This window comes from Beta vulgaris, chromosome 5, assembly GCF_026745355.1.
Source record: "Beta vulgaris subsp. vulgaris cultivar EL10 chromosome 5, EL10.2, whole genome shotgun sequence".
In the NCBI taxonomy this organism is placed as follows: Eukaryota; Viridiplantae; Streptophyta; class Magnoliopsida; order Caryophyllales; family Amaranthaceae; genus Beta; species Beta vulgaris.
The window spans coordinates 51,987,919-52,007,788 of NC_079206.1; the positions used below are offsets into that span (position 1 = coordinate 51,987,919).

General features: G+C 34.2%; 2 protein-coding genes across 2 annotated transcripts; both read left to right on the plus strand.

Moving 5' to 3' along the window:
* The first annotated feature begins 5,159 nt into the window (after nucleotides 1-5,159).
* On the plus strand, nucleotides 5,160-5,918 carry LOC104908230 (uncharacterized). The gene has a single exon (XM_010697325.2). It carries the CDS (start codon nucleotides 5,160-5,162, stop codon nucleotides 5,916-5,918), a length of 759 nt encoding a protein of 252 aa, XP_010695627.2.
* Nucleotides 5,919-6,429: 511 nt separating this feature from the next.
* On the plus strand, nucleotides 6,430-7,629 carry LOC104908229 (uncharacterized). Its single transcript, XM_048645368.1, has one exon. It carries the CDS (start codon nucleotides 6,430-6,432, stop codon nucleotides 7,627-7,629), a length of 1,200 nt encoding a protein of 399 aa, XP_048501325.1.
* Nucleotides 7,630-19,870: the final 12,241 nt, after the last annotated feature.

Below are 19,870 nucleotides of genomic sequence, written 5' to 3' on the forward strand. Positions count from 1 at the left end.
ATCCCAAAAATTGAATCCCCTTCTGGTTTCAAAGATTACCGACCAATAAGTATGGTCGGTTGTGTGTATAAGATAATATCCAAATTGTTGGCAGGAAGATTGAAAGGATGTATGGGCAATCTTGTGGGCCATCAACAATCTGCCTTCATTGAAGGAAGACAGATTATGGACAGCATTCTCATAGCAAGCGAATTATTTGAGTCTTGCAAACGCTCAAAAAAACCGGCCGTGATGCTAAAATTAGACTTCCATAAAGCATTTGACTGTGTATCTTGGTCATTTTTGGAATGGATCCTTAACCAAATGAACTTTTCGCCTAAATGGAGGATGTGGATATCCTCGTGTATTTCCTCGGCTGCAGCTTGTGTTCTCATCAATGGTTCCCCTTCTCATCACTTCAAACTCCAGAGAGGTCTCCGTCAAGGAGACCCGCTTTCTCCTTTTCTCTTCGTGCTGGTTGTGGAAGTATTAAATCTCATGATTGAAAAAGCAACATCCATGAATCAATGGTCAGGTATTAAAATTTCTCATAATGGCCCTGTTCTAACTCATTTACAATTTGCAGATGATACCATAATATTCACACCCCAGTGCTTGGAATCACTTTCCAACATCAAGAAGACGTTGATCTTATTTCAGCTCGCATCAGGCCTACAAATCAACTTCCATAAGAGCGAAATCTTGGGCATAAACACATCTCAACAATGGCTTCATAGGGCGGCAGAAAATCTATGTTGTAAAGTGGGATCTTTCCCTATTTCCTACCTAGGACTTCCAATAGGAGGATGCATCTCGAGAATTTCGGCGTGGGAACCTTTGATTGAAAAGATTCGGAATAAACTGGACTCATGGAAAGGTAATTTGCTCTCTATTGGGGGTAGAATAACCTTAATAAAATCTTCTCTTTTTAATCTGCCAATATACTATATGTCCCTCTTCCCACTTCCCCAAGGTGTGATTGATAAAATCACACAAATTCAGAGGAAGTTTCTGTGGAATGGAAATGAAGACAAAAGAGCCTTTGCTCTCATCAGATGGGAGTTGATCCAATTACCCAAACTCATGGGTGGGCTCAATGTGGGAAACATGCTTGCTCGAAATTTGGGACTGCTATTTAAATGGCTATGGAGATACTTCCAAGAACCTAAAGCACTTTGGCGACAGATTATTGAGGCCAAATACAAATACCCACAAGAGTTTCGAATGGCAGATCTAGCACCTATTCGTCAGGGAGGCCCCTGGAAATCGCTCTGCAACAACATTCTACATCATGAAAATTCCAAGAAGCTCTTGGTTCCAGGCTCAAGGATGCAAGTAGGGAATGGGAGGAAAACGTTATTTTGGCACGATGTATGGATCAACAACTCGGCACTGAAATCACAATTTCCCCGCCTATTCATGATCGCAAGTCAACCCATGGCAGTAGTAGCATCAATGGGCCAGGTAGTAGGATCCGGATGGCAATGGTCAATACCCTGGATGCGCCCTCTTAGAATCCGAGACAAAGAAGAATGGAATTCTCTACAACTATTAATTTCTCACTTTCAAATCCAAGAAGACAAAGAGGACATCATGACATGGATACCTAACAAGACAGGTACTTTTACAGTTAAATCTTTCTATATGGAAATGCAGAAAGACTTGTCTATGGCTTCAGGAACATATATTCGCAAATCTGCTACCAAGTTGTGGAAGGGGCTCGTTCCTTACAAGGTTGAAGTATTCATTTGGTTAGCTCTCCATGATAAGATTAACACAAAAAAAAGACTCGCACGATTGAAGATTCTCTCCATGGACGAAATTAATTGTTCCTTTTGTAATTCATGGCCAGAAGACACTTCACACCTTTTTCTTCAATGCCCCTACTCCCTCGAAATTTGGGGCTGGTGGTGGGAAATTTGGGGTGTACGATGGGTGTGGCCTTCATCATTGGAGCGAGCATATGAACAATGGTCTTGCTCCTCCTCAAGCAAATTTTTCGGGAAAGTATGGAATGCAATCTTCCTAGTGATTGTATGGTCACTTTGGAAGGAACGCAACAACAGAATCTTCAATGGCAAGGTGATGGCATCCAATGACCTCCAAAACCTGATTTTAACCCGACTTTGTTGGTGGATAAAGGCTTGGCAAGAACCTTTCCCCTATTCGGTTGATGAAGTTATTAGGAATCCAAAGTGTCTCCACTGGAAAATGGAAGATCGAAACCATTCTCTCAGACACTCTCTCAGATTGGCTTCTCTTCATCCTGGATTAAAATGGATCGTAGGGGCATCTTCTCAGAGGGGATAATGAAATCTTGTGCCTTTTTTCAACTCCTTGCCCTCCAATGCCTTTCAACTCTGCTGTGGTATCCGCTATTCATCGAGCTATCCAAATTTCCCTTAATAATGAGGTCTTGAAGTCCCAGCCCATCAAAATATTATCGTCTTCATGGCAAGCTCAACAATGGTGCTCATCTTCCGTAGGTGGTCCTCCCAATATGTCCTTTATCTTGAACTCCATCCGCTTGGTTCACAAAAGAGGAATGGCAGCAAGTTTCGAATTTTTTCAAGGGTGTGAGTCATTTGTTGACAGCACTCTCTCTCTCAAAGGAGTACCTAGATTTTCAAATGTGGTGGTTTGGCTTTAGTTTAACGTTGAATGTGTAATCTTGTAACATGATTCTGTATTGAAAGACGTATGAATGAAAGAAATTAAATGATCAAAAAAAAATATATAGATTTTCAAATTATAACCTGGACAATAATTTAGTTTAACTGTCCAGATAGCTACACAAATGAGAAAGTCGATTGCAGACATCAACCACTTTTAGCCTTTGGCACAGACTATTTCATTTGATGAAAAAAAGGAGGGAAAGTAGGACATTTAAACTGAACATCAGTTGTTTTAGAAAACAAAATGTAAATTAAAGACGGTTTTTCTACTCAATTTATTTTATTTTCTACTTCATTTGTTATCACGTTATCGCACGCATTGCATGCATGGTTTTCTTTTTGTAATATTTTTTTATTTTTTAAATTAATTAGGTAGTTTTATTTTTTATTTTTTCATTAAAGTAAGTAGTTAGAATAGGGATGTTATGAGGGTAAAATGGGATTTCTAATATTTTGGTGTCCGATCCTACCCCACTTCCCATATAGAATAGAGATGGGAAGAGGGGTAGGACACCAAAATTACAAAACACCCATTTTACCCTTACTAATCTCTTCAAATTACAACATATCCTCTAAGAAACAAAAATTTAAAAAAAAACAGAAACTAACTAATATGTTTAAAAACCAAATAAAAACAATTCAGATAATAAAATAGTAGAACGTGTACAATGTAATGTAACTGCCAACACAATCCCTAATTGTATGGGAAAACTCTAACTGCAAGTCTGCAACCACATAATCTGAAATCACTTCTTATGTTCGTCTTCTTCTCCTTCTTCCTTTCGCATTATCTCCACTTCAATTCATCCTCTTTACAACTCACAAACACAAGCAAAAAATCCAAGATCAGGTAATCAAATTGAGATAGAAAATATTGATTTGTTCATAACTGTTTTTACAATTTAATTTAGTAAACCCATGTTCATTTTTTCAGAGTAAATTTCATGCAGGAAATTTTTCACGAACACTCTGCAACCCTTACAAGTTACAATTAACAAATATCACAACTGTCAACCAAATATAGACAACGTTTCCTTATTTCTCTTGCACATTATAAGATTTTTGTTTTTTATAATTTAATGTGATTATGTTTTTTTTTTATTCACGACAGAAGGAGAAACCGGTACACTGGAAGAAGTCCCATCATCAATCAAATATCATCAAAAAAAAACTACACTTGCAACGTGAATCAAGAAACAAAGAAAAAGGTAGGTGTGCAATTGCAAATCACTATTAATATTCAATTGCAAATCTTTTTTTTTTCCGGGCAAAAACTATGGACTATAGAGTGTTCATTATCAATTTTTAGTTTTTTACACAAGTTATAGAATAATTTATTAAAGGAAAGCATTAGGCTGACACAATCTACAAAATAGGAAAGTTTATTTCGACTCAAACTACATCTTCTCCCAAAAATTGAAAACTAAATTTAATTTCTAAAAACAAAAAACGTAAAACTAAGAGCATGCCCATTGGTAGATCCAAAAGTTGGATCATGAGGAGAGAGAGATTAAATGGCAATAAAGAAATAGGAGAGAGAAAAAAAAAGAGGAGAGAAGGTGATGGACTGAGCATTGCAACGATCCAAGGGGAGAGTGGATCATTGCCACATGGCGGAAGGGAGAGGAAGAAAAAAGGAGTGGGTCCCACTGCTGTTGCATGGCAGACATCCAAAGGCTCTTATTTCTCTAATCTAACGGCTAGGATTATTTGTAATTGTTAACGTTGCAAATTTTTGCAACGGACATATTGTCAGTTTAAAATTTTTTTTTTAAAAAAAAAAAACACCAACAGCTATTTTTTTTTTTTCTATAAATAGAGACCAATATTGAACTATTTTTACACATCTTATTTTTGAGCTTATTTTGTTATTGGAAATCATATTTGTTTCCTTTCTTTATTTATCTACCCCCACAAAAAAAAATTATCTCCTAATTAAATTAGTTATGGATCCCAAAACCAGTAGAAAAAAAAAACCTTCCGAAATTCAAAGGACCTCAACAACTTCATATTAATCCAAATTTTCAATCGTATAGTTCCCAAATTGATCTCAATTCTCAAACTGAACCAAATTTTCATATGGGAAACAACTTACAAAATATGATGTATCCTACTCAACTTAACCAGCAACTCTCCCAACATAATATGAGTTTCTCAAATACACAGCCTTCTCACTCTCAATTTGCTCCACATTCACAAGAAAATCTGTACAATTCGAATGAGAATTATAGTTATTCTCAAGATGAAGCATCATTTCCTATGTCTCAACATTTCCAGCAGTCACAAGGTGATGGGTCATTTCCAAACTTCAGTAGTTCATATCGGTCTTGAGCTGCATCGGTTGAGCGTGATGATGACAACAATGAAGAAGAAGATAAAGGATCGAGGAAATTCTGGAGGCCATGTGAAGAAGAGGTTCTCGTGAAGGCGTGGCTAACAGTAAGCCAAAATAAAGGTAGTAATACTAAACAAACTGCAAGTATCTTCTGGGAAAAAATTACTAAAATGTTTAAGGAAGTTAAGTGTTATAGAGATCGATGCTGGGAACAAGGAGTTGAAAGTTTCAAGGAGTCTGATATCTTACCATTTGACAGAGAGTTGGGTCAAATACAAAGTCAATGGAAAAGAATACATGCAAAAGTATCCAAATTTGTTGGTGCATATGCTCATGCAGAGTCTCGTCGGAAAAGTGGTGAGTCTGATGACGACGTCATGAAAACTGCATTTGCAATCTACAAAAAGGATAATAAAACAAACTTCAATAAGCTTCACTGTTGGGAAATTTTAAGGCTTAATGATGTATGGAAGCCTATGGGAGATACTGTAAAAGCTTGCAAAAAGAAGACAGTTAATCAAGAAAGTGGCTCAAAGAGGTGGAGGATCAATGAAGCTGGCAACTACTCCACTTCAAGTGAGCCAAATACGCCAAGCAGTGGAGACCCAACTACTCCAAACGACGGATTCACCAAAAATAAAGGCAAGGGAAAAGTTTTGAACATGCCTGCAGAAGCCTTTCAAGAGTGGATGGATCAAGTCCAAAAATTAAATTTGGAGAAAAACAATGAACTTCAAGTCGAGATCCAAAGGATTAATCATGAAAAGGAAAGCAACAGTGAGATGGTCCGGCTAGAAAGGGAGAAAATTGCAATTAAAAACAGGAAGATTAACTTGGAGTTATTCAATGTGCTTTCATCAAGGAATGATTTAAATGAGGAAGAACAACAACTTAAGAGAGATCTAGTTAAGGTTTTATTTCCAATGTAATTTTTTATTTTCCTTTAGTAAGATGAATGTTATTTAATGTATTTCCTACTTTCCAATGCAATGTTATTTTAGTTCTTAATTAGTCTTAGACTCGGATGTAGTATGAAATTATCAAATTAATGAATCTAAAAGTTTTTAGTTTTTTAATATATGTATCCAATGATTCAAATCATGATATTATTGATGAGCTATGTCTTGATTTGACAATTCACTCCATATATCAGTCCATTATTACTGCAATAATGAAGACATTGATTTGACAATTCACTTCATATATCAGTCCATTATTACTGCAATAATAAAGACCTTGATTTGACAATTCACTTCATATATCAGTCCATTATTACTTAAACCATGCGATGACTTAACAAATTCACTCCAATATCAGTTTAATATTGCTGACAATTCACCTTCTCTCTATATATACCTTACGATGCTAACTACTCAACCATTCACACAAAACCATTCTACCCTACAACCCCCATTCTTCCCCTACAAAAATATAGAAATCATGTCATCAGAATCAAGTTACAATAGCAATATTTCTTCTTCTAGTTCTTCGAATTCTGATGATCCAAATTCTTACACACACATTCAAATAACTCGTAACAATGAGTACATGCGTCGTTCGGAAAGGCGCAGACAAACGACTCGGTTGATGGATCAAATGATGGAAAGGTTTGTGATGGCCAATCCAGCTGAATTATATGCAATGGTAACTCAAGTTCCAAGAGCGCCAAGAACTGTAGTGCCAAGGGATCGTGATGAGGGGCACCATCGGTTATGGAATGACTACTTTGCCGAGAATCCTGTTTATCCCCCACAAATGTTTCGGCGGAGATTTCGCATGCAAAAACATGTCTTCCTCCGCATAGAACAAGTCTTGACTTCGAAAAATTCATTCTTCCAACAAAGGCCAGATGCCGCAGGTAAACTTGGTGCATCATCATTATTAAAATGCACTGCCGCTATGAGATTGTTAGCTTACGGCGGAGCGGCGGATTCTGTGGACGATTATCTAAAAATTAGTGCATCTCTTGCTAGAGATTCACTACGACATTTTGTAGAAGGGGTGGTCGCCCACTTCGGGGACGAGTACTTAAGAAAGCCCAATGAAGCAGATCTAAGAAGATTGTTGTACGCAGCTGAAGAACGAGGATTTCCAGGAATGATGGGCTCCATCGACTGCATGCACTGGAGATGGAAAAATTGTCCACTTCAATTTAAAGGACTTTATTCGGGAAGACCGGGTAAGCCAACATTGGTTTTAGAAGCCGTTGCTTCGTATGATCTATGGATCTGGCATGCTTTCTTTGGAACGCCAGGTAGGTGTAATGATATCAATGTTCTTGATAGATCTCCATTATTTAATGATGTTTTTGAGGGTCGTGCACCCGCAGTTAACTATGTTGGTAACGGACATCAATACGATATGGGATATTACCTAGCATATGGTATATATCCTCAATGGGCTGCATTTATTCCAACAATAAGTCTTCCGCAAAATGAAAAAGAAAGTCTATTTGCCCAAAACCAAGAGAGCAAACGAAAAGATGTGGAACGTGCATTTGGAGTATTACAAGCTCGTTTTGCTATAATTCGACAACCAGCTCTAGCGCGTGATAAAGAAATGTTAGGGAAAATAATAATCGCCTGCATTATTATCCACAACATGGTAGTTGAAGATGAACGAGATTCATATTCGTTTTGATCCTAATGATTATGACCATCCTCCACGCCCTACTACTTCAACGCAAAGGAATGTAGGGACCTCTGATGAGCCTTTCGCATATGGCACTAGCGAGAATCGCATAGCAAGTCTAGAAATATATATGAACAATAGGGGTCGAGTTCGTGACCAAGCTGTGCATAGACGTCTCAAAGCAGACCTCGAAGAAAATATTTGGCTTAAATTCGGGCAACATAGGGGTTAATTAAGCTGCTACGTTTTTTTTATTATTATATGTTATGTAATTCTATATGTATGTGTTATTTCTATTGTTTAATGTAATATTTTATTATTATTTTCTGATTAAGTTAATTACCGTATCTAATTATGTACAATATTAACGAAATTAATTTTTACTAATAGTTTTTAATCACAAACATAAAAATTATTTACATTCAATAATCATTAATTGATTCTTAAATAATCCACAATAAATAAAAAAGATGGGATGGAAAGGAGATTGAGGAGAGAGAATATGGTGGGGTATAGTAAAAAGTAGGAAAGAGAAGGTGAAGATCTAAAATTATAGATCATCCATTGGGGGTGAAGAGATCATTAAAATCAATTGTGGATCATAAATGAGGTGGAAGAGTGAGAAATTAATAAAGTAATTGATGATCCCAACTTTTGGATCAACCAATGGGCATGCTCTAACAAAAATTTTAAAAAATCAGTCCATTATAAATTTAGACAGTGTGTTTTTTAAAGATTTCGTTCCATGAAAACTATTTCATTTTTTTAAAATAAAAAACTTTACAAATTTTTTCAATTCGAAAAAAACTAATTTTTTCAATTTCGAAAAAACTAATTTTTTTCGATTCGAAAAAACTAATTTAAGTTCGAACAAACTAAAATTTCAATTCAAAAAAACTGATTTTTTCAATTTGAAAAAACTAATTTTTTCAATTCGAAAAAACTAACTTTTTCAATTCGAAAAAACTCATTTTGTCAATTCGAAAAAACTAAATTTTTTGATGAACTTTCAATTCAAAAAAACATTTGCTAATTTTTTCAATTCGAAAAAACTCATTTTTTCAATTCGAAACAACTAATTTTAGTTCGAACAAACGAATATTTTTAATGAACTTTCAATTCGAACAAAACAAATTTTTTTCATGAACCAATTTCATATAGATCGGTTTTTAAAAACAATTTTTTTTAAAAAAGTTAACAATTATTTCAAAACAGTAACAATCTCCAATAAACTTACAGATTTGCGTTTATGTTGCATGCAAAAAAAAGAAATTTGAAACTACTTCAAACTCACCTGCTCAATTGCATTCGAAAGTATTGTATTTCTTCTCCAATTTATTTTTGCTCCACCTTCAATCCCCTCACTGTTTCGATTGACTGATTATTAAGTTTCATCTATCTCCAACTATTAAGTTTCAATGGGAAGAAGATATGGAAATAGAACACAAATGAGCCGTGGGATGTATTTGCATATCTAGAGAAAGTGTTTGTTTGCATATTTAGAGAGTGGATATTTAGAGAGAGAGAGAGAGAGAGAAAGAGTGAGATAAATGAGAGAGTTTGACACACAAAAGTTTTATGCTTTCACATTAGTTTAAAGTGAGTTATTTTCAAAGTGGAGATAGATTTCATTTTATGTAAGGGGACTACAACATTATGCTTTCAATTTATGATACAGACCTTTAAGTTTTATGTAAGGGGGACTATAACATTATTACTAATAATATAATGTTATCTCTATAATATCATGTTATTGTACTTTTGTATCATATTGTTGTATTATTGAAATTTCTGCTTCATCTTCATATGTTGTATTTTTCCAAATATCATCCCTGTTTTATATGTCAAGACTCAATAGAGGTAAGACATAAAAAAAAGAAACAAAAAAAAAGAATGACTACCTACTTTGCTTAAGAAATTGAAAAAGGAAAAATAAAATTACAATGATCATGGTAAATATGAAAAATTACAAATTTCAAATATGATTGTCGAAAAATCAAGTTAATAATAGAATAGTGACCCCTATACCGACCCATACAACAAGGATAGCAACAATTTTTAAAAAAGTCGTTTGTTAATACTTAAACATTAATTAAGGTTAGTTTATTAGATTAAAAATATATATTTTTTCAACTAACAGCTCATTGTTATAAACTTAGAAATTATATCACTAATTATTGTTAAATAAATTATAAGTAAAGTTATTAAACCTCAAAAATATAAGTTAGAGTATGTTCTCTTCGGCATAAAACAACTGAACGGAACTGAACTAAACTAAACTTAAATGAAATGAAATGAATCGTGATATGTGAGAGTCAAAATATTGTCCAGATCTCAACTGAACTAAATTGAACATATCTAAATTTTTGTGAACTGAAAATGAGCCGGGGAGAACAGACCTTTAGTCATAAATAAGAATTTATAGGTGTCTATATGTTGAAAGATAATTACATGAAAATTATACAACAAGGATATCAACAACTTTTAAAGAATAGTTTATTAGTACGTAAACATTAATCATAGATAGATAATTAGATTTAAAAAATAATATATTTTCGACTTTCAACTCATTCTTAGATAACTTAGAAATTATATTCACTAATTATTGTTAACTAAATTATAATTGAAATTATTAAACCTCAAAATTATTAGTTATGCAGAGATAAGAATTTATATGTGTCTATATCTAAAAAAAATATAGATGAAAATTACATAGCAAAAAAGTAACAGAATACAATTATAAAATATTAGCCTACATAAAAAGGGATTACTCTAAAATTAATAACAGTATTTCGTATATTAATTATAGTTAGTTTATTATATTAAAAATAAATTTATTTTCAACTATCAGCTCATTGTTAGAAACTTAGAAATTATATCTCTAATTATTATTAAATAAATTATAAGTAAAGTTATTAAATCTCACAAGTACAAGTTAAGGTTTCTACTCTTCGGCATAAAACAACTGAACTAAACTAAACTGAACCGAATTGAAATGAATAGTGATATGTGAGAGTAAAAGTATTATCCAGAGCTGAACTTAACTGAATTGAATTGAATTGAACTGAACTGAATTGAAAATAAGGTGGGGAGAACAAACCCTTAGTCAGAGATAAAAATTTATAGGTGTCTATATGTTGAAAGATAGTTATATGAAAATTATACAACAAGGATTTCCAAAACTTTAAAAAAGTAGTTTATTTGTACTTAAACATTAATTATAGATAGATAAGTAGATTTTTTTCTTATGTAAACTTTTGTAAATAATTTTTTCTATAAATTAATACTAGATGTAATTACGCAACAAATTTAATTATAATAACGATTTCACACGCATATCCATAAAACTCAAAACTTATGTAGAAAGAGCTAATTTAATTATAATAACGATTTCATGCGCATCTCCATAAACCTCAACTAATTTGTTTATAATAACGACTTCACACGCATATACATAAAACTCAAAACTTATATAGAAAGAGCCAAATATAAGTATACAATAATTTAACTTCATAAACTACTTCGCACGCATCGCGTGCATATAAGGCTATCCTCAATAATATAACTGGTGACTAGTGAGAGTTTTTATACTTTTTTTTTTTGACATCGAGAAAGTTTACAAAGAAACAAACGAAAAACTAACAAACAAATAACAAACATCTTAACTTGCATCCATCTCGTTTATTCTACACCAACTAGCGAGGATATGAGCCTTTTCTACCTGATTCCGAGTAACCTTTTGTACCCGACATGACATGAACTCCTTGGCTAGTGTGCGAATGTGAGCGATGGTCCACTTAAGGGTGATATCCATGGTTCTTTCAGATCTCTAAAGTTGTACAAGTAGCATGGAGCCAGTGTGAAGATGAAGTTGAAAATAGCCCTCAATCTTCGCCCATTCTAAGGCCCGAAAACAAGTTGTTGCTTCAGTGGAAATTGCTGACATAGCATATCAAAAGAAACCTCGTTTTACTGAGAGTTATGGTAAGTTCATGTGAGCGACCCAAGCCACACCACCCATGTTCGTAGCCTTGTCCCAATATCCATCCACCTAGATCGTAATAGTAACAGCTCATCCATGTTCTCGACCTATGTCAGCTAATGTGATATCTAGGAGGAGCCGAGGGATCAAACAGGTTTCTAGAGGGCTCATGTTGATCCTGCACAAAACAAGAACGTTGATTCACACTCTCTTGGATATGGAATTTGTGCAGTTGGAGAGTAGCACGATGTTGACGAAAAACTTGTTCATTACGCGTCTTCCAGATAGCCCACATCATTCTCGCAAAGGAAGGTAGTCGACCACCTTGATGACCATCTTGCATATGAAACATCAAAACCCAATCGCTAAGCCATTTCTTGAAGTTATCTTGAGAGTTCAGAGTATCATTTATTGGTTGTGTTCCCAGGCTTCCATAACCAATGGGCAGAAGCGAAAAAGATGTTGGACATCCTCTGTGTCATCCAAGCAAATAGGGCAACCCCCACAAGGGCCTAGGTCCCTCTTGAAAAGATTATGTTTTGTCGCTAAACCATTGTGCCACAATTTCCATAAGAAAAGCTTCCATTTAGGTATGATGTTCGAACTCCAAAGGATGCGAAAGAACTTTGTATCCAAGGTAGACGTCGTTCTACATATTTCAATTTGCTGTTGGAGTACGATGTCGTTCCCCGATTTAGTAGAATACTCCTTTGATTTAGTGAAAGGCCAATATTGCAGGTCTCGAACATTCAAAGAAATACGTAACTCAATATTTTTAATTTGATGTGCACTATCGTCGGCGTCTTCATCTTCTTTTCGGCAGTCGTGTCCTCCTTCTTCTTCTCTTTGGTTATTTTCTTCTTCCTCTAGTTTTATTTGATGTTAAAGTTAATATTTTTAAGGAATGTTTTAATGTGTTTATGATTAAAGTTATAGTTTAGGCGACTTTTAATCTTTTCAAAATAGCCTCCAATTTTGTGTACATAAGGTACGTACATACCTATATGTTGATTGGATTAGTATTATGTCCTAAGGATGAGAATTATGTAGTCTCATGTATAGAGAACTATTTTTAGTTCATATGTGATTTCTATTAAGTTGAATTTGCATGTTTTATGCCGTTGTGTTAAGCATGTTGGTTATAATATTTAGGAAAAATTGACAAGAGAGAGCTCAACTATTACCCTTTTTCTTATGAGTGGCCAACTATGAATTATTCCCTACAGGTCCCAAGTTTAGTATCTTGTGATTTTCATAGGTCCTGAGGTACTTATAACCGATTTAGAAGGTAAGATTTATAAACGTTTACCATCTTCTAACACTTTCAGCAAGTGACAAAGACCTATAAAATGGGGCCAACATCTAAAAATCTTACCTTTTAAATCGTTTATAAGTAATTAAGGACTTATAAAAATCACAATATGGTAAACTTGGGACATGCAAAGAGTAATCCATAGTTGGGACCTATAGAAGAAAATGGATAATAATTGGTCCCCCTCTTGTGAATTTCTCCTAATATTAATATTATGTTTGTATGGAATATTAATGCAAGCAATATAGGACATGGAAACTTTATTTATTAATTTACATGAGGGATTAATATTTATGTTGGTCTGGAATTTGGATCATGATTCAATCATGTTGTTTCCTTTGGACTATTTAATTACTGTATGAGAATCGAGTGCCTTATTTGGTAAGTTGGTTATTATCTTCAATGTAATTCAATCTCTCGATCCCCTTCTTCTCCTTTGCACATATCTTCACGCTCAATATCTCCTTCGATTTAACGCTCCACATCCACTTCACTCCAAATATTTCCATCCATCGACAACACGAAATCCGACATCATCATCAACATTGAGCAGGCGCGGTGTGTAGGGTTTGATTAACACCACCACTCCACGAACACTAACACCAAAGAAACAGCAAGACTCCTGCAGAAGCACAGGCAACAAAAAGGGAACATGAGAGAGAATTTGGGAAAATTCGAATATGGCAAATTCTTCGTGAACTTTGTTTATTGGGTTACTCTATGAAATTGAAACCACATGGAAATCTGGGTAACTTTGTTTATATTTGGTTGAGTTTGCGTATCTTTGTTCTTTCATCTCCTTTGCCTTTTTCTCCTTCATCTGCGTTTCAATTTTTTCCGCAAATAAATCTTCTCTTTTTCTTTTACTTTTTCATTATCTGTCAATTTTTCCAGATCTGTTTGAAGACCTCCTCGTTTTTTCATTTTTGTCTGTGTCTTAATCTTTGCTGGTGCATTTTTCCAATTATAAGAACAAGAAGGAAGGTCAAGATGTGAAAGAAGCTTTCTGTTTTTATGAATTGTTGTAATCGCTGCTCGTTATTGATAGATTTGTTCGAATCGCTGCTAGTTAGTAGTTATTGATTGATTTGTTTTTATGAATTGTTGTATTATATATGCTATGAAATTCCAAGTATTTTCTACAAATTCTTTCTTTATTGTTTATTAGTTTTTTATTTTTTTCCATCCTCTCTACACATTCATCGTCGCACTTTGAATGTCATTTTTTTTGGAGCTTTCTATTTGGTTATGGGTTGATTTTATAATTTTTTTGTATTTTTGGAAAAAGGGATGACTACTTGCGACGCAAAATGACTGGCCTGGGCTGCTGCTCGTCTCCTATATGCGTCGCATTTTTAGCTAAGTGTGACACATATGATACACCTTTTACGTCGCACATTGCTCCGCATGTGACGCAAATAGCCACTCAAGTGCGTCGTGTCCTTATCTGACGTAGATCCCGTATCTTCCATTAGTGTAGAGACCCGTGTCGTCGGACCATTGCCCGACAAAAATGGTGTTCCCAGGTCTGACGCAAATTGACAATTATGTACTAGTGTAAAGTGAAATGTGGATAGCAATAGCTTTAGATTTGTGCACGTCTGAAGTGTTGGACAAGTATGAGTAGCGGTACATGGTGATAGCCTATGGCTTTTCTTGGGACCGGATTGATCACCGTGTCCTTTTTTTAAAAAAGGTTCCTCGATATCTTAGGTCGGGGGAATACGGAATCACGCTCGTATTTTGTCTTCTAGATTGAAGACTGGTTTTGCTTTAGATAGCTCGCTCCATTGACTATTCCATTTATATTAATTAATCTATTAGTTGTGGAGTTTAGTTCAATAAAAGTTGTCTGCAATGTGATTATATTATTATTTATTTATTTATTCCTACTTAATATTTATTAGTATCATATGAGGATTGTTTATTTCTTTACGATGTAGTACTCAAGTTTTTTGATTACGTGCTTTGTGTGTATGTATTGATCATGGTTATACCTTATTGATCCTGTGATGACCCATTTGGTGAGCATTCTCTAGAGATTAATAGTGCATCGTGCATTACAGGTTTGAAGTTGATGCATCATGGGTTCGAGATTTGGAGAGATGTGTTGACTTTACACTTTTTCATAGTTGACTTTGACTATTGTCGTTGACTTTGACTTTTGAGGTTTACTTTGACTTTTGTTGGTTTGACTTTTTAGGGTTGACTTTTTGGTTGACTAAGTTTTATTTCTAAAGTTTATTTATTATGTTTTCCGCTGCAAAATTCTGAATAACCCGATACTTTATCACACGGGCGATAATACTTTGTAATTCTCTAAATTTTATATTCAAAAGATATTTTTGGAAAATAGAGAATTGTCGGGGTGTTATATAACTTTATTTATTTTGTTAAGTGGTTAAATGAACCATTACAACAACTAATCTATTTATACTACAATGTAATAACAAGAGTAAACCTAGAGTTAAACTACTCTACTACATAAAGCAGCATAAACTCCAATATACATATAATAGAGAATCGTCTAAATGTCCGACATTAGCTATTCAGTCTGCTTTCTCGTTTGCTTTTGTGTAGATGCATGTATCCGGTGCTCCAATTTTGAAATATTTTAGGAGACTCTTATGTCGTCTATGATGTTCGCAATTTGTCAAGAGACCTTATACATTGTTGATGATTAGCAGATTATCTCCTTTTACCTATAGATTTTGCATATGCCTTCTTTGATGACGATAGTAGAGTTACTTATTATTGAAGGGTTATGGCATCGACTATGTAGATTTGAGCTTTTCCCAAGTTGTAAGTGCAAGCTTGAGAAGTTTTCCTTGGTGGTCACAAATGATAACACCAGCTGCATCATAGAATGAGCAAACAGAGTCATTCATATTGAGTTTTTTATAAGAATTGGACGGGAGATTTCATGTTGAAAGTAGTAGACTGTTGTGGTAGAGGGGATGGGGAATGAGGGGTCTAGAGGTAAGGAAGATAAGTTTACATTCCATTCTTACATTATTACTTTTGACTTTTTTTTTATTAGTGGCAACATTTCAAGATAATATAGGTAGAATGATCGTTTTAACTTTCACTTTCATAATATAAGAATTAAGTGTAAGAAGTGATATTTTGAAGGAAATTTTGTAAAAAAAAAAAAAAAAAACCTTTTATAGGTTCAATTTTTTTGAAAAACTTTTAAAGCATTCTTTGTAAAAAGGAAAAATTAACAAGATCAGTCTTAACTATGGGTGTGCCACTATTTTTAGTTTCAACTAAAGAATATTTCCGAGTAGTCTTAACTATGCATCATTTTGTCCAAAATTGATACTAGCAAGTTAATAACCTTCTACAACAGGTAAAACACTTTTTTTTCTTTTTTTTTCTCCGCCACCATCTATTCAACGCCACCCCACCGCCCAGCACACCACCTCCCCACCCAGCACCACCACTAGAACTACTAGAACCACCTCAATCATCCCTAGAGATGGTAGTGGGTAATGGACCCTACGCAGAATCCGTGGATCCAGATCCATTTTTTACGAATCTGGATCCTCAAATTTTGGACCATATGGATCCGGGTAGGATCTGGATCCTCCTTGAGAAAATGGATCTGGACCAGGTCCTAAATTATTAGCCAGATCCAGATCCGTTTACCCATTTTTATAATATTGTTATAATTTAATATTATATTTTGATAATATTATAATATTAGTTATTACATGTAAAACGAATTTTCGTTTGAATTTTGGATTATTATTCTAATTATTTTTTGATTTTTGTGCGAATTTACAGGATAATTAAGTTCGAAAATTGGGTTGATAACTAATCTACAATTTGATAATTGAATAGTTGTAAGTAGTTGCAATGGTTATTTTTCAAAATTTAAATGTATTTTTTGATTGATATTAGTTGACTTTATTATTTAAAATCTTTGATTATTATGATTAGGTTAGTTTGAAGACAATAGGCAAGGTTCTGTTTAGGACCCGGATCCATAGGATCCATACGGATCTGGATCCTCATTCTTATTACCCGGTGGATCCGGGTAGGATATGAATCCTTGACTAAATATTGGATCTGGATTCTAGAGGACCATGTCCAAATCCTACCTATTGTCATCTCTAGTCATCCCCACTAGAACTACTAGAATCACATCAATCACCCCCACCCTCAACCCTATCTTCTCCCTACCACCCTTCTTATTCTCCTTCCCCTGCCACCCCTCCTATTTGTAAACAAAGAGCAGGTTAGTTTTCCCCCACCCATTCATGTCTTCTTCCTCCCTTCTTCACACCGACCATCAAACCAGCCTACAACACTGACCACTATCATCAAACCTTGCCCCGACGTTCACTCTCTCTATTTTCATAAGTTTTTTATTCTATTATTCTTCATTGGACAAACTATATGCAACAGTAGGATTCGCATGATTACAGATCTCATTTTTAGAATTTTAAAGCATGGTATATTTCTGCGTGTATTGCAACAGGCAAATGCTACTGGAGAACTTGAAGAATTACGGAACTCACGGGCATTGCTTCCTATATTACATCATTATCTACATGCACATATCAGTTTCTTTTTAAAATTGCTTTCTTCTTTGCCTCAATGCTAGCAATTTCACCTATATCAAATTCTAGTTTATTTTGTATACTAGAATTGACTACTTCTTCCTCCTCAATCACTCTTAACAAGCACATACAGATTTAGCGTGAGTTCAGTCAGTCACTGACCCCACAAAAATTTGGAAAAAAAGAAGAGAACGACGAAAAATGAAAAAAAAAACACGATATATAGTACCAGCAAGATATCAAATCTAAGCTGTTGTTCAGAGGTACCAGCGCACGATGAAATTCTACAGACCTTTATTACCTACATGGGTTCTACTCCTGTGGAATTCATTTTGCCTACTTTTCTTTCCCACCAGCCGGTGCAAATTACATCCTGGGGAGGGGAGTAGGATGAGCATCCTACTCTTTCTCTTAAGTGGAGTCGTTTTAGTTTTAGGGGAGCCAAAATTTGGCCGACTTTTGGCAGTTTTTTTAAAGTGGGCCGGCTTCCCATTTCAAACTTTTGTACTTTGTTGTTTACATCACTCACTCATTCACTCTCTTTCTCTCTCATTTATTTTTCAAGAACCCATTTCAATTCTCTCTCTCATTTATTTTGTTTTTCATTTATTTCTCCTTTATTTTCATTCATTTCTATCATCAATTCCGAAAAGTTGATATTTGATTTTATTTTCTGTTTTACATTTTTAAAACTTTGCATGTTTTATGTACTCAATTTGTAAAATGGAGGATATAAGTGGAAATGATGGAATTTCAATTGATAATGTTATTTCTTCTAATGCAATGGGAGATTTAGGTGATGGAGGAGAAAGAGAAGAAGATGAATTACCAGGAAGTTCTGGTATTTATTTGTTGAAGCAATTTTTTTTATGTATTTGTTGTACAATAATATACGAGTGTACATTTTATATTTTTCAGTGATCAAAGTAATGACCATCATTGTACATTGTGATTTATCCTTATTGCGTTAGTTGTGGTACCTTTTTTTCATTACTAGCTCCACCTACAGTTGCATGTACATGTACGTACCTTGCATGTATACTTTGTTGACATTCATGTACATTAACTGGTTTATAATCATTTTGTCATGGGTTGACCTTTTCTTTTAATACTCATATTGATTTTTTTTTATTTGTGCCTATAGAATATGTTGAGTAAGAGACATCTGAATTGATACTCCAAGAGGTTGCTAATGACGAAGAAGCTACAAATTATACAATGACTATGCCTTTAAATGTGGATTTGGGATTAGCAAGGCCAGAGTTTGTTGGAGATATGATACAAAGACCATTAGACAACGATTTTCAGTTATGCATGCATGTTAGTGAAGCTAATGAACATTTAGTCATACACAGTGAACATTAACGCAACTGTAATGTACACAAAACAAGGTCAGGTCTATAAAATAACTTAAACATCCAGTCATAACAACATTGTACATTCAGACTTAGTAATTGAACAATCTTGCTAGAATATTTGTACATTGAGTCATATCAAGTGAACATTCAATCAAACAATTATGTATATATTTTGAGTTATAACCAGTAAACAATATCACCTTCATAAAATACCTTGAACATTCAGTCATAACAACATTGTACATTCAAGCATAGAAATTGAACAATCTTGCTATAATATTGTACATTGAGTCATAACCAGTGAATGATCAATAAAATAATATTGTACATTGAGTCATATCCAGTTAACATATTGAATTTCATCACTTTGAATTTGGCACCTGGATCATTATGAGGTATGAGACTGTAATTGGACATATCGAATTTCATCAGTGAACAAACATCAACACACCAGTGTACAAAGAAACAAAGATTGTAAATTACTCACTTGACATCAGCTTCAGGAATTGGGTTACTTTCAGGTGGGAGGTGTCATTGTATATTTTGATTTTATTAATGAACAACCACAAAGCCAAGAATGTACAAAGAAACATAATAGAATAAAAGTATTCATTTGGCATCCTAGTTGCATGTAATGTTTCACTCTCACTTGTGGGACTGTCAGTGTCATTGTACATATATTGAATTTTAATAAACAACCATAGTCTATCATTTGTACCTTTACCCCAGTAATGTACAATCAATTTCACTTAATGCACAACAATGTAAATAATAAGAAGTAACCACGACAGTTTGTTTGCATGTTCATAAAACTAACAACATAGTTCATATGTTCAATGGAAGTCCATTATTGTACAACAAAAAGATTAACAATGTAAGTCAATTGTTCAAATCAAAACCCATCATGCAGCCCCATAAAATCGCCAATAACACACAATAATAATAACAGACATTCAAATCCTTGTGACATAGTGAACAATGTGGAAAGACAACTCTTCAAAGTAGAGGTTCAAATATTTCTTCAGTTTTT

Bases quoted from the DNA above. Each gene is read 5' to 3' on its own strand.
- LOC104908230 (XM_010697325.2), top strand. From the start codon at position 5,160: ATGTTTAAGGAAGTTAAGTGTTATAGAGATCGATGCTGGGAACAAGGA.
- LOC104908229 (XM_048645368.1), top strand. From the start codon at position 6,430: ATGTCATCAGAATCAAGTTACAATAGCAATATTTCTTCTTCTAGTTCT.